The following is a 13412-nucleotide window of genomic DNA, read 5'->3' as shown; positions in this document are numbered from 1 at the left end:
GTTTTATAGGGTCGGAGTCTGCACACTGTGATCTGTAATAACAGGATAATAATATGGATTAGAGTTTTCTGGAAGAATCTTAACGTTAACAGCTTTAATGAGCTTTTTTTGGTCTTTTAATGTACAGAAGTAGTCTTAATTAAACCAGTTACTTAAAAATCCACAGAAGACCAGAAGAATGCTAATACTACATCAAACCAAATAAAATTTAATCCTATGAGGCATTTTCATTGCAACCCGGTTGTCTCTTTTAAACATGTAGCATTTGAAACATGAACAAGTGTTTTCTTGCCTTATTTTGACATCTTTCACAACAGACCTCAAAAAAGAAGGGATAGAAAGGTTGTTTTCAAAAGTCAGCAATAACTGAGGAAATTTAAATCCCGCCTCTCTTTACACCTGTCATTTGTAGCTTGTTCCGTCTGAACTTGTGAAAAATAATATATTTTATCATTACTCTGCATTAATGGGCACTCCTAGTGAAGATGTGTGAATCAGCTTTTAAAATAAATTTTTCAATAACATTTAGAAAATTTAGAGAAATGTGTTAAGAGATTACATTTAAAAGTAAAGTGTAAATTTAAAAATACTTGTGTTACAGCATTTTAAAACGTTTAAGGAAACCAATTGTGGTAATTTTTATAAACGAAAAGTAAAATAATATTTGAACAAGAGATATAAACTGAATCCATGTACAAAGATTAAAGATGAATTTTCCAGATTCTTTTTGAAGAATATTTTACTGCAATGAAAGCTGAATTTCTTTTGAGGCTTTTTACATAATTTTTGTCCTGGGTGCCAATAAATCTGGAGTGCTGAAACTCCAGCACTCCAGAAAATTGTGGCTTTTTTTATCACCAAAAACTTTTTTCCTGAGGAAGATTATGTAATAAAATGAAACCTTGTGTTGTGAAGACTGTTTAAACTGTGTAGTCACACACTGAACCAGCAGAGGAAACTCTGAACTTTGGATGCACGATGAATTATCAGTTTTTAGTCTTTCTCCCTTCAGGCTCCCAGCCAGCAGAAACAGTTGGTCATGTGGTAAAATAAACACTCTTATTCTCTCTGATCAGACTGATTCATTCCTCCATTGGAATAAATAAATTTATCAGAAATGTCCAGGAGAAACTGCAGTAGGAAGATTTATTGGTAATTTTAGTTAAGAGAACTGTATGAATGTATGAGGATCAAAGGTCAAGTTGTGCTCAATATGCCACCTCCTGAAAGCATTTTTTTTAATTTTTCACAATAGAAACCCTGGAACGTTGTAAACGAGCAGATATGGAAATAAAAATAAAGATGCTCATGTTTGTTAAATATTTTCCAGAATCCTGGTTAATCTAGCTGGTCACTCCTGTACAGGACGAGAAGATGTAAATGGTGTTCATAACAAAGTTTCTTAAGATTTTAAAGAAGTTTAAGGCAATGCTCTATTTTTTTTCCTCTCTAACTGCTTATGTACATGAAAGATGTGTAACATAGGGATTGTCACATTAATAAATGAACTCAAAACATCCCATTTGTGGTGTTCTGGTGAAAGTAAATGTTTTACTGCCTGCAGATAAAAAAAAAAAAAAACCTTAAGGCTGAAATACTGGAATGGGTTAATTTTAATTATATTCTGTAAAAAACTGGGAGAAATAACATCTGATAAATGTAACCATTTTAATATAAAACAAATGTCATTTTCCAGTACAGGAAACCGTTTAAATAAAGAGGCAGGTTTGGACTACAAACATGGCTGCCTCTGTGAACTGTTGTGGGCATTGGTCTGTGTCTGCAGCTTGCCACTGGTTTCCATGTCGCCATGTTCCTCTGCCCCTCTCTCAGCCCCTCCCTTGGTGGTAGCCATGGCAGCATGGTGGCCTCTATCCGTCCCCTCTTCATCCCCTGGTTGAGTTTCTGCTGTCTCCTGGTCTCCATCGGAGCTGTCATCTTCCTCTGCCTCCTCTCCATTAGTCTGTGAGCGTTCAGAAATCCTTGTGAATCTGCTTCTCTTCCCGTTGAGCTCTCCTTCCTGCTCCTGAACCGCCGATGCTCCTGCAGCCTCATTGGCCTCCTCATCCTCCTCTGTCCCCACCTCTGCTCCTGTCATGTCTCCTGCTGTGGGACATTTGTGGTCTCTGTAGTAGCTCTGCCTGGTGAATCCCTTGTTGCATATGGAGCACCTGAACCTGTAGTTGTCTGTGTGGGACTGCTGATGCTCCAGCATGTGAGCCCTGCGGCTGAATGCCTTCTGACAGAACAGACACTTGTAGGGTTTGATACCTGGCAGAGAGGAGAGCTGGTTACAAAAAGAACAAATACCAAAGAAATGCTAGAATATGTTAAGATGTGAAAAATTTACACACTCAACTTTTGTCGACTTTAACACCAAGAATAAAGGTTTGAATTCAATGCCAATTTTCTCAGGGTGTCTGCACATCTACAAAGACTCTTGAGCCTTAAATTCATCCATCTAAAATTAAGCCCTTAAAATGTATTAAATTCATTTTTTAAAAGTTGGGCTTTAATATGGTCATTATGGATATTGATTTAATTTTAGAAAGTGCCAATTTCATCACCAAACTTCATCCAGCCAAGTAAATTCCATTCATAATGGTCTAAAGCATCTTAAATTTGAGATGGTAAAACCTGTAGAAACCTGTAATATTGTTATATTAAACATTAATATGAGGTCAAAGAAGTATTTGCATCTGCACTAATATTTGGTTTTATGTTATGCAGTGGTGGACACACTTCCGCTCCGCAAATGAAAAATTTGCAGAGCTAAATTTTCCATTTAGCATTTTTGCTAATTTTGAAAAAGCTTAGCGCACTTAGCTTCCTCTAAATACCATGCTGATGTTGGGCTTCAGTGCTTTAGGGTTACTGTAGCTAATTTTCTAATTGGTTCCCACTATTGATGTTGCGTATCAAGTTCCACCACAGCCACACAGTCAACAAGCTTCATACTTGATCATTACAAAATGTATGGACTCAACACTTTGAACTCAATTGAATTTTTAACCCCAGATGAGACAAAGATGAGCTCTTTGACCACAAAGACTAAAGCAACATCTGGAAAGCAATTAGTTTCTGATAAATCGCAAGTATCAAACTCCAGTCCTCAAGGGCCACTGTCCTGCAGTTTTTAGATGTGCCACAGGTACAAAACACTGGAATGAAATGGCTTAATTACCTCCTCCTTGTGTAGATAAGTTCTCCAGAGTCCTGCTAATGACCTAATTATTCTATTCAGGTGTGGTGCAGCAGAGGCACATCTAAAAGTTGCAGGACACCTGCCCTTGAGGACTGGAGTTTGACACCCCTGCGATAAATGGACTCTTCTGACAGTGAGGGCAATGTGGTAAGAGTGGTCAGAATTGTGCCAGAAGCTTGTGTATGTAAACTATGAAGATCTTCAGACAACAGATGGGTCGTTATTTTCTCACCAGAATGTGACAGGATGTGGGCTTTCAGTTTGTCTGGTCTGTTGAATTCTTTGGTGCAGCCCACATGTGTCCTGAGAAAGGAAATAAGGAAGATGCAAAAATGTGTGGGAAAAATAAAAGTATTTGAGCTATAATTACATAGATCGGGTCAGGGGAAGGGGTTGGGGAACTTTTTCACTTGTCCTCCTTCTGGAGCCTCACCTGAAAGGACACTTGTATTTCTTAAAAGGCTCGTGGATCAGCATGTGTCTCTTCACTTTGTCCTTTCTGTTGAACGTCGCCTCACAGAGAGAACACTTGTACGGTTTCTCACCTGGAAACAAAATAAAACTCATCTTTTGTTGGATTCAAGGTTCACACAAGTTCCCTGACTTAACACTGCGAACTGAAATCGCACATTTTAGATCTGAGTTGGAAAAACCTTTGTTAAATTTCAGACCTGAGTGAATGCGAGTGTGCAGCTTGAGGTAGTGCTCAGTCTTGAAGGCCTTTTTGCAGATCTGACACTTAAATCTTCCTCCAACGCCATGAGTGGGCAGGTGGCGCCGGAAGTATCTCTCACATGGGAAGACCTGATGATGAACAGAGAGATGGCGAACAGATCAGAGCTCACCTAAAAGTGAGACTTTTAGCTGTAAATGATCAAGAGTAGCTATAATCACTATAGCAGCACCTAGTGACATAAGGAACTCAAGACTCAAAATGAAATGGTGTTTAAAAAACTTTGCTGTTCCTGATTTTCTCTCTTGCCCAAACATGAGCAACTATTGAAAAGTCAGTTTTTTCTACAGCTGACCTGTATACTATCATCTAAATGACTGTAATCCTGTCATTTATGTATGTTTTATGAGCAGATTGGATAACATCTGAAGCGCTTCTTTTCTTTTCATGAGGACATGCACACATCAGAGAACAGAAAGCATGACTTCCAAACTGACATTATTTATGAGCTTTTGGCGTTTTAGGTTGTAGAAATTAATTTCATTTGAATCACTCTGAGCCTCATATGTGCAGCATGATGGTAAGAGGTGTACCTTCTGACAGTGAGGGCAAGGGAAGCTGTGAGAGGCGGTCAGCAGGTGTTGCTCCAGAGCTTCCTGGGTTGAATACCTGTTCTGACATTTCACACACCTGCAGTGGCACAAAGGCACTCTGGTGAAAACTAAACACTGCATGTAAAGGAAATGCTTTGGGGGTTTTCTGTTGTATTTAGACTAAAGAATAAAGTTGGAGGAGATTTTTTAAATAAAGTAGAAAACTAGATATACATAGATACAGACATTTCTTCTACATGTTTACTGAAGCTGATGTGTCAGAATGAACATCCTGCAGGAGAAGTGGCGGTCCTGACCTGAACACGCTCGTCTCCTTGCGTGTGTTCTGCTGTGGGCAGAAGCAGTGGGAGTACTGGTGGACTCCCAGCTCAAACAGGGAGGGGAAGACCTTGCTACAGAGGTGGCAGCGGTACGTCAGCTGCTCCTGGTGCGTCCGGATGTGTTCCAGGAAGTGGTCCAGCTTCTGGAAGGTCTGGGAGCAGCTCTTCAACACACACTTGTACACCTGTAAGGAAACACAACTGACGCAACTTTAGTCCCAATCTGCTCAATCTCTATTACTTATGTGTACTGGAACTTGTACAAAAGATTAAAATACAAACTAAATTTCTTCACTTTTAACTCAATTTTTAGACTTTTTAATGTGGTCTTGAATGAGATTTCTTCAGGCTTCAGCTGCTTAGAACAGAAAAACAAAACAATTCTCTCTGCCTGCTTGTTAAGCCCCAAACCTCTGAACAAGAGAAGGATTTTAACTTTGTTCCCTCGTTACTGCACCTCCCCTCAGCATAGATATAGACATATTTGGTAACCATGGAAATGTCAGACTCTTGGCTACAAGCTGCAGGTCAGACCTTAGTGACCAGGGACCTCATACATAAAAGAATGAAGTTTTCACACTAAAACTTGGCGTACGGAGAAATTTAGAAAAGTGCGGTGCACAAACAAAATGGGATGCATAAAGCCGTGTGTTCATGTTACTTTATTGTCTTGGGATAAATACGGTTCAGTTTCATTGTTTACTTTTAAGCAATAAAAAAATATGTTTGATGCTTCTTGGTCTAAAAAACACTAAATGTAGTCAGGTTTCAGTGTCTTTAGGTGAGTTTTGACGCTTTGTAGTTCGATATTGTTCACAGAAAAAGTTTGCATGGCTGCCGTAAATTTTCACGCCAATGTATATTTACGTACACTTTGACGCAAAGTAAATTTTTATACATGCTGGCTTGCGAGTAAAATATGGCGCCGCACATTTTTTGTGCGCACGCACACATTATGCATGAGGCCCCTGATCATTTGCTGTAAAAATCCCCAGATGTATTAACCTCTACACAGGTAATGCAGATCTACAGTTCACAAAGGTTTGTAGCCTTATTCATGATATTTTCAAAAGGTTTATATAATTTGGCGAGGGACAAAAAGAAATAAAATTCTTTTCTCCTGCCTCACCTGCTCGCCTTTGTGCTGGGTCAGGTGAGACTTGAGCTGGAAGTAGGTCTTGAACTTGCAGGTGCAAAATTGGCACTGGTAGGAGCTGTCTATCACAACGATCTGCTTGGTTTGAGCGCCGCCCTGCTGGTTCTGGTCAGACATGAAGTGAGCGTGACTGTCCTGGGCGTCTCCCCGTTGGCTGGCGGTCAGACCGGGTTCAGCCTCCATCACTGCCTCCTCCCCTGGTTCCTCTGTAAACAGGAAGTGAGGTCACTATACAGGCTGCATATCTGGAGTTAGTTTTGTTGTCTAAAATGAAGCTCACCCGTTTGGGCCGGCTCTGGTTCTGTTTGAGTCTGGTCTCGGTCCATGTCGCCTTGTTTCTGCCGCTCCGCCATCCGTTCTTCCTCAATGAATGAAACGGGAACCACCTTCACTGTGATGGGCAGCCGGGTCACAGTGTTCGCCACACTCATCGGCCACACCTGGACAGTCAGGACAGCAGGGGGCGCTTGTTCATTCAGATGTGAATCTCTGTGTTTTGTGATTTGAGTTGATCCCAGTTTTTAGGGTTCAGATATGATATTTAATTCAGAAACCAGTTTTTCTTTTCAAACGGTCAAGAGTTCAAATTATGTGACTGACAAGAGGAAAGAAATACAACATTTATTTAAATTCTATTACGACCTTAACTGCCTGGCTTTAAATACAAAAATATTTTTAAAAAATGAATAAAAAACAATTTCACAAAACATTAAGCAGACTCAAATCAATTTGATCATTTTGGACTGAATTCCAGGATGAAGAAACTGTGATTCCCTGTAGAGTCGGGGGAGTTTTTTCTGCACATTTACTTATTTACTTCAGCCATCTTAAAATTCACCTCTAGAAAAACAAAAACAGACAGTCCACCTTGTGAGTCTGCATGTGTTTCTTCACATTGGACTTCTGGGCGAAGGCCCGCCCACAGACAATGCACTGGAACGGTTTCTCTCCTGTGTGGCTGCAGGAAGAAAACAGACCAAGTGGTGATCCTCCTCCATCTACACTGGAGTCAGTCGGTGGGCAAAGTCCACGTTATGCTGCTCACCTTCTGATGTGTTGCTGGAGGTCAAAGTTTTTGGAGAAGAACTTATTGCAGAAATTACACTTCAGCTTTGGACCTTTTCCCTTCAGGTGATCTGCTGAGGAGAGAAACTTAGAACTAGAATTATAGACTTTATTGTCATTTAAAATCTACATTTTGAGCAAAATTTTGTTGCAAGGCTCCAATAAAGACAAAATAAGTAATTAATAATAAAATGTTTTAATCTAATATGGAAAATAAATATATATACGTATATATCATAATCAGCATCATAGTCCAGACTTTTTCAACCTGATTGGTACTTCTGCTTTGCATCAATACCTTGAATGGTTAAATTCCAGTAATATTTTAGGTTTATTTGTAACTTGCACACATATTGGAACTGAATATTTAGTATTCAGTTCCTTTTTACAAAATGTTCATGTATTTTATTTTATCTGTGGAAAAAGGCAGAAGTTAGGGTGACTTAACTTTTGCCTTTTCTAAACCTGTCACAATAATTTATCTCAATAAGTAATAAATCAATGATTTGCTTAATAAATTAATAGCTTGATCATGTCCAGTCTGATTAATATTTTTTGAAGTGTAATTTTGCTAACGGAGACTTCATATTCTATTTTCTTCTTGTTATTTTGGTTGTTGTGATTTAATTGGATAATTAAAATGTCTTCCATTTCATTAGTCTTCGAGAGGGCAAACTTCCATTATAATGCCATTATCAATATGTTACTTAAAATGATCTGAAAACAAAAATATAATTTATCACAATAATTTCTGGGACAATTTATAATTAGATAAATATAAATTTGTGATGGTGCAAGACTAATCTAGTCTTACACTTTTGGCTGAATATCTTCTTGCAGCCGTCCATGTTTCCTTTCATTGGTGGATTTACTGGTATGTTTTGAGCCACTGTCATGTTACAGAGCATTTTAGAGGGTTTAAGACGTGGGTATCAAACTATGGCCCTGCAACCTGAATTTGGCCTGCAGCACAATTATATTTGTCCCAAGCTGCACCTCTAGCTGTCTGCCAGAGCTGGCCCCACTAACACTACAAACCTTTGAATGTTTTATAACCTAACATGTGAAGTCGACACCTCTGGTCTGATCCTGAACAGAAAGCTGACCAGAGTTGATGTGAAGGTTTAATTTCCCTTTGGCATCAAAAAAGTGTTAAAAAGAGGGAAATCAGCTGAAAACAAATAAATCCATGATTTGCAAAAACTCTAGAAAACCAGGCATCATTTCCTTCACTTCACAGCTAAACACTAACATTACTGCACCTGTGGCTACAGACCAGGAGCTTTCCATCATTGACGTATGAATGTGTGTGTGAATGTGTGTGAATATGAGTGACTGATTTCATTATAACATGTCTTTAAAGCACTCAGGTGGTTGGAAAACCACTAAGTCTGATGTCAATATTTTTATAGTTTTTTATAGTAAAATCGCAGTATAATGTAACAGTAATATACGTTCACAGATGGGAAGCAACTAGTTACGTTTACTCAGTTACATTTACTTGAGTAACTTATTGAAATGTTTGGAAACAATTTACATCTAGGAGTAAAAATACATCTAGGAGTATTACTCTGTACTTAATACTCTTGACTAATTTTCTTATCTATGCTCTTAATTGGGTAAAATGTCTGGATTCTCTACCCACTGTAAGGAACGTCACAAAAATTAAGAACAAACTCCTTTTAAATAAACATTCACCCCACACACACACCTGAAGTTGTGACTGAAGTGACTGAAGTTATATTGATCTGGAAAACAGTTCATTTTACCTGATCTTGTTATTTTGTAATTATGTTATTTATATAAATTCTTTTCAGTTTGGTTCTTAAAATACCAACATTTCCAAATAATTTTATATTTTGGTCCATCTTCTGATATAATTCTTAAATATGAAGTAATTGATGTTCTGTACTTGAGTAAACTTTTCAAAAAATACTTTTATCACTTGAGTACATTTCTTGGATTGTTACTTTTTACTTTTAATTGAGTAAAAATATGCTGAAGTAGTGATAGTCTTACTTGAGTCCACATTTTGGCTACTCTGCCCATCTTTGCATACATAAAGTAGTTAAGTGACAAAACGTGATAAAATCCGGTGTCTAAGGAATACTTTAGTAAGTCATCACCTGCTGCTCCATCCATTGTCTTCTTGCTGCTCCGGGGCTGTTTGGGTATGATGACCTTTTCGAAGTCGCTCAGCTCTGCCATGCTGCCCATGTGGCTGCAGCTCTTTGCTTTGCTGCCCTGTTTCCCAGGGCTGTAGACGGGAGTACTGCTGAATGACTGGCCCTCCACGCACTAGCCAGGCACCCAGTGAGAAGGAAACAAGTAAATAAACACGGGAACTGGAACTGGACGGTGTATGAGATATTGAGGACTGCAGGTGTAGGAACTCACCTGAACAGGGTGGAAAGCTGGCAGGCCTAACGTATGGATCTCTGCTGCACAGCCAGCACCAGCAGCCGCTGCAGCAGCAGCAGGGCCTGCCATGTGGGGCATCGTGCTGTACACCTGCACCACCGAGTTGCTGTGGCTCACTGGCACCTGAGAGGAGAGGGGTTGCTGGGTGGGCTGCCCAGCTGGCAGGGCTGGGGGCAGTGCATGGCTGGAGGGCAGAGGGTGGGAAGCCTGCTGCTGATGCTGCTGCTGCTGATGATGGTGGTGGTGGTGATGATGCTGAAGATACGATACCCCCGCTGTGTGCATGCTCAGGTTGCTCTGCAATAACAGCAAAACATCTGAAGAATGTGTTTCAGTTGGAGCAAAGCAGCGACCGCTCCAGGATGTACCTGTATGGGCGTCTGCATGGCGGCCATGGGCTGGTCGATGGAGGTGAAGGCAGAGATGGCCGACATGAGGACGTCATCGCTGACCAGCACGTTGCCTTGCACCAGAGTGTGAGTCAGAGGAGATGGAGGGACTGCTATATAGGTGGATACCTGATGGCCGAGCAGGATAGAAGGAATTTAAACAACTACAGATAGCCAAGTAGATTTTTAGCATTTTGTTGCAGATTTGGTAATTAGCTTATCCAAATACCATTAGCTACAAAAAAAAAGTTGAGTCCAACTTTAAAACTTCTGGGTTTCCTTCTCACTTTTATTCTCTGTTCAATAATTATTACCTTCGTTTAGCATAAATGCTACCTCAGATCTTCTGATTCCATGCTAGCTTGATATATTTGACTGGCAGCCAATGAACATGGCAAATAACATTACAATAAATTATTGTATCTTATATTTTGCAGTTATGATTGAAAAACAGATTAGATTTTCATATTAAAGAAATATTAACATTTTCTGATTATCAATGTATTCGACTCAACTTTTTAACTTGACATTTTTTTTATATCTGCCAGTTTTCCAGGGGCACTACTTTAAAAACCAATGGGCCAGATTATAGCACTAATGTATCAGCCGCATCAAATATTAATCGGTTTCAAATCTATTAATAAATCAGTCTGAAAGAATCCAAATTTGGGGCTAATATATGTTTTAATAAAGAAATAATAATATCTAGCTTTTTCCAAGTATCTTTATTTTAAAAACAACAACAATAACAAGGGAATTGTTCCCCTCCACTGTCGCCACATACTTGCTCAGGAGAAGGGATTGCTGCAAGCAAAGTGAGTAAACAATCAGATTTGAGGTGTTCATATGCTCTGCAAATTCTTAGTTTTCCTTAACAAAAAGGAAACGGGCCCACAGCCTCACAGATCCTTTTCCCACATACTTGTTCTTTATATTAAGTCGAACTTACCTGGAATGTCTGATGCCACAAAGTTCAATATTGATCACAACTGACCCAAACACATCGTTCCAGTTACAGTACAACATGCATAAACCATCAGCAACTCTACACACCAATCAGTTTCCACCGCTCTGTCCCCACCTGTCTGTTGATGGCAGTTTGGGGTACAGAGCCGACTGACGGGACCGGCGCGTAGGCGTTGGTGGAGGCCAGGGACACGGTGGACAGGGAGGGGCTGCCAGACTGGCACTGCTCCCTCTTGTGCGTCATGAAGGCAGGCAGAGAGTTGAACTGTTTCTTACACTTGCCACACAGGAACACGTCTTCGTCGTCTGCAGGATGATTAAAAACAACCAGTCCGGTTAATATTAGTAGAAAAAAAATCCTGCAGATGGAAACGAGAGCAAACAGAATATTTCATACAAGCCAGTTCATCACTTCAAGCAGTGAATTCCTGCACGTGGTCTCCTGATCTAATGGGACATTTGTGGTAAATGTCCCATTAGATCAGGGCACATTTATTAACTGCAACAAGCAGTTAATCAATTAATCACCCAATGATTTCCATTCTGATGATTTATATTTTCTGAAAGGCAAATTTCTTTACAGACACTTCACAATTTACTTTATTTATGGTTTCTGTTGAGTTATTTTTATCTGTATTTTATTTATTGATTTTCTTTGTTGTGATTTATTTTGGATATTTAAAATGTCTTCCTGTATGGAGTGTTATTTACAAAATTAAAGTTTATTAGTCTTTAAGATGCCCAAATTGCATTACTATGCCATTATCAATATATTTTTCCCCAAACTGTCTTTTTTAAATTTAAAGAACATAACTTGCAGAGTTAGGGGGAAATTTTTTACAAAACTTTTTTTACAATTTTTTTTAACATTTAGATACAGATTGTCCATCTGTTTAAGTTTAATTATCTTTTTTACACACAGTGCTCAACCTCCCTTCCAGTTTCACTCTTCTGGGTTTTTTTTACATCTGCATAATCTTCGATCAGTTAGAATTTAGAAACCATGGTAAATGTGGACAGGATTTTGTATAATCAATACAAAATCCAAATTAAAACTATCCAAATTAAACCTAGTCCAGCTTTGAATTCAATCCAAAACATACAAATAAAAAGATTTAGAGGCCACAAAGCTGTGAAATTGCCTTTTTGTGTTTACATTTTAAAATTTCCTGATCAAAAATCAAGTTTTCTGTGTTAAACTAAAAATTAAGGTCATCATCCAAATAATGCAAGAACTCACATAAGAAGAAATTTAGATTTTTTTTCTGGCTTAGAAAAAAATGCAATAAGACATAAAGTTTATAAAGTTTGTGTGTATTTGTTCCCCATATTAAATTGTAATTTTTCCATATTATTCCAGACTGTGCAGGAACCCTGTGAGTGATCTCACATACCCATGGGCTGGATGGCTGGCGTCGCAGAGACATTTTGGTTGTTTGGGTCAGGAACTCCGCCTTGACCATCCAGCAGTGACTGAACTGCCAGCACAGTCTGGTTGTCCATGCCTGAGGAAGATAGAGATGGAGATGAGGTCACTGTGACAAAAGCAGTTGTTTTCATAAGATGTGAAGTGTGTTCTGACATATAGAGCAATAGTTTTGACACTCTACTTACTAATCAGGCAATTCTGAAAGCAGTTGGTTGCACCACATTTTATTTAGGGGTATCTGAATAAGGTGGTCAGAATACAAATGGACACCACATTTTTCAGAGTTTTTTATTATTATTATTATTATTATTATTATTATTATTATTTATTTTTAAGAATAAAAAAAACAGTGTATCATTTTCCATAACACTTCAGTTACCTTTAACCAGTACTACTTTGTAGTACTGGTTAAAGGTAGTAGGTACTACTTTGTCCATCACATAAAATCACTACAAAATATATCAAAGTTTTTGGTTATGATGTGGAAAAAATGTGAACAGATTCTAGAGTAAAGAATGATTTAGTTGTGCAAAGAAAACATCATTTCTGCAAAATGTTCAGCTTTCTATGTGTTTACGTCGCCAACCACTTAGGTTTTGTACTCTGATTACAAGTTGTACATGGATTCAATGTTAATATGAAATCCTAAACACATCAGGCCTAAAATCCAAGCTTGAAGCAACTTAGTAGACTTGTGACAGCGTGTTGCAGTTTAAAAGGACAGCGAGAGAAACGAATATCGCCTCAAACTGCGCACCCACAATAGGATGTCTGATAGAAAATGGGTGGAATTAAAACGGGAAAATATTTCATATCTGCTTGGTTGTTTACATTTACACTTTCAGAGTTTTTCTGTTCTCTACAATGATAAACGTCTAACTGAGATTCAGACATGTTTTTCTCATTTCCATAAAGACCACAAAATATATTTATCAAAAATATCCTCAAATGCGCGACTATGTTTATGATTATGCAACAATAAAAGGAATATTACTACCTTCGAGCACCTCAAATATTGCCTGCGCCATCTTGAAGCTCTCCTTTTCTGTAATAGGCGCTCCACTAGTAATGCCTGCTGCTTGGTGTAAATACACAGAAGTCAAGAAAACGTGAGAAAAGCATTTTAAACATGAAGGCTTCACGGAAAATCCAAGTATAGCTAAGCAATTGGGGG

General features: G+C 38.7%; 2 protein-coding genes across 3 annotated transcripts in view; one reads left to right on the top strand and one right to left on the bottom strand.

Annotated features, from left to right (window-relative positions):
* Window positions 1-1522, top strand: part of itchb (itchy E3 ubiquitin protein ligase b) — a 58535-nt gene extending 57013 nt beyond the window's left edge. The window contains exon 24 of the mRNA XM_088006878.1: window positions 1-1522. This exon is cut by the window's left edge and continues 705 nt beyond it. The gene's annotated coding sequence lies outside the window, so the exon portion shown is untranslated.
* A 76-nt stretch (window positions 1523-1598) lies between these two features.
* znf341 (zinc finger protein 341) lies at window positions 1599-13310 on the bottom strand. 2 transcript variants are annotated; one of them, XM_014975575.2, is made up of 16 exons: window positions 13236-13310; window positions 12204-12314; window positions 10925-11115; window positions 9823-9972; window positions 9431-9751; window positions 9160-9331; window positions 7014-7107; window positions 6836-6926; window positions 6249-6408; window positions 5942-6174; window positions 4789-4997; window positions 4472-4568; window positions 3877-4009; window positions 3639-3750; window positions 3438-3508; window positions 1599-2271 (listed from the first exon to the last, which is right to left on the bottom strand). In XM_014975575.2, the coding sequence occupies exons 1-16, from the start codon at window positions 13264-13266 to the stop codon at window positions 1733-1735; spliced, it is 2715 nt and encodes a 904-aa protein (XP_014831061.1). In that variant the 5' UTR covers window positions 13267-13310; the 3' UTR covers window positions 1599-1732. The 2 variants fall into 2 exon arrangements, with proteins under 2 accessions (XP_014831061.1, XP_014831062.1); XM_014975576.2 differs by having other exon boundaries at window positions 7014-7104.
* Window positions 13311-13412: the final 102 nt, after the last annotated feature.

This window comes from Poecilia mexicana, unplaced genomic scaffold (assembly GCF_051168715.1).
Source record: "Poecilia mexicana isolate PSO_F unplaced genomic scaffold, ASM5116871v1 scaffold_7, whole genome shotgun sequence".
Lineage (NCBI taxonomy): Eukaryota > Metazoa > Chordata > Actinopteri > Cyprinodontiformes > Poeciliidae > Poecilia > Poecilia mexicana.
Note: the sequence above shows the minus strand (reverse complement) of the source record. Positions and strands in the feature narration are given on the sequence as shown.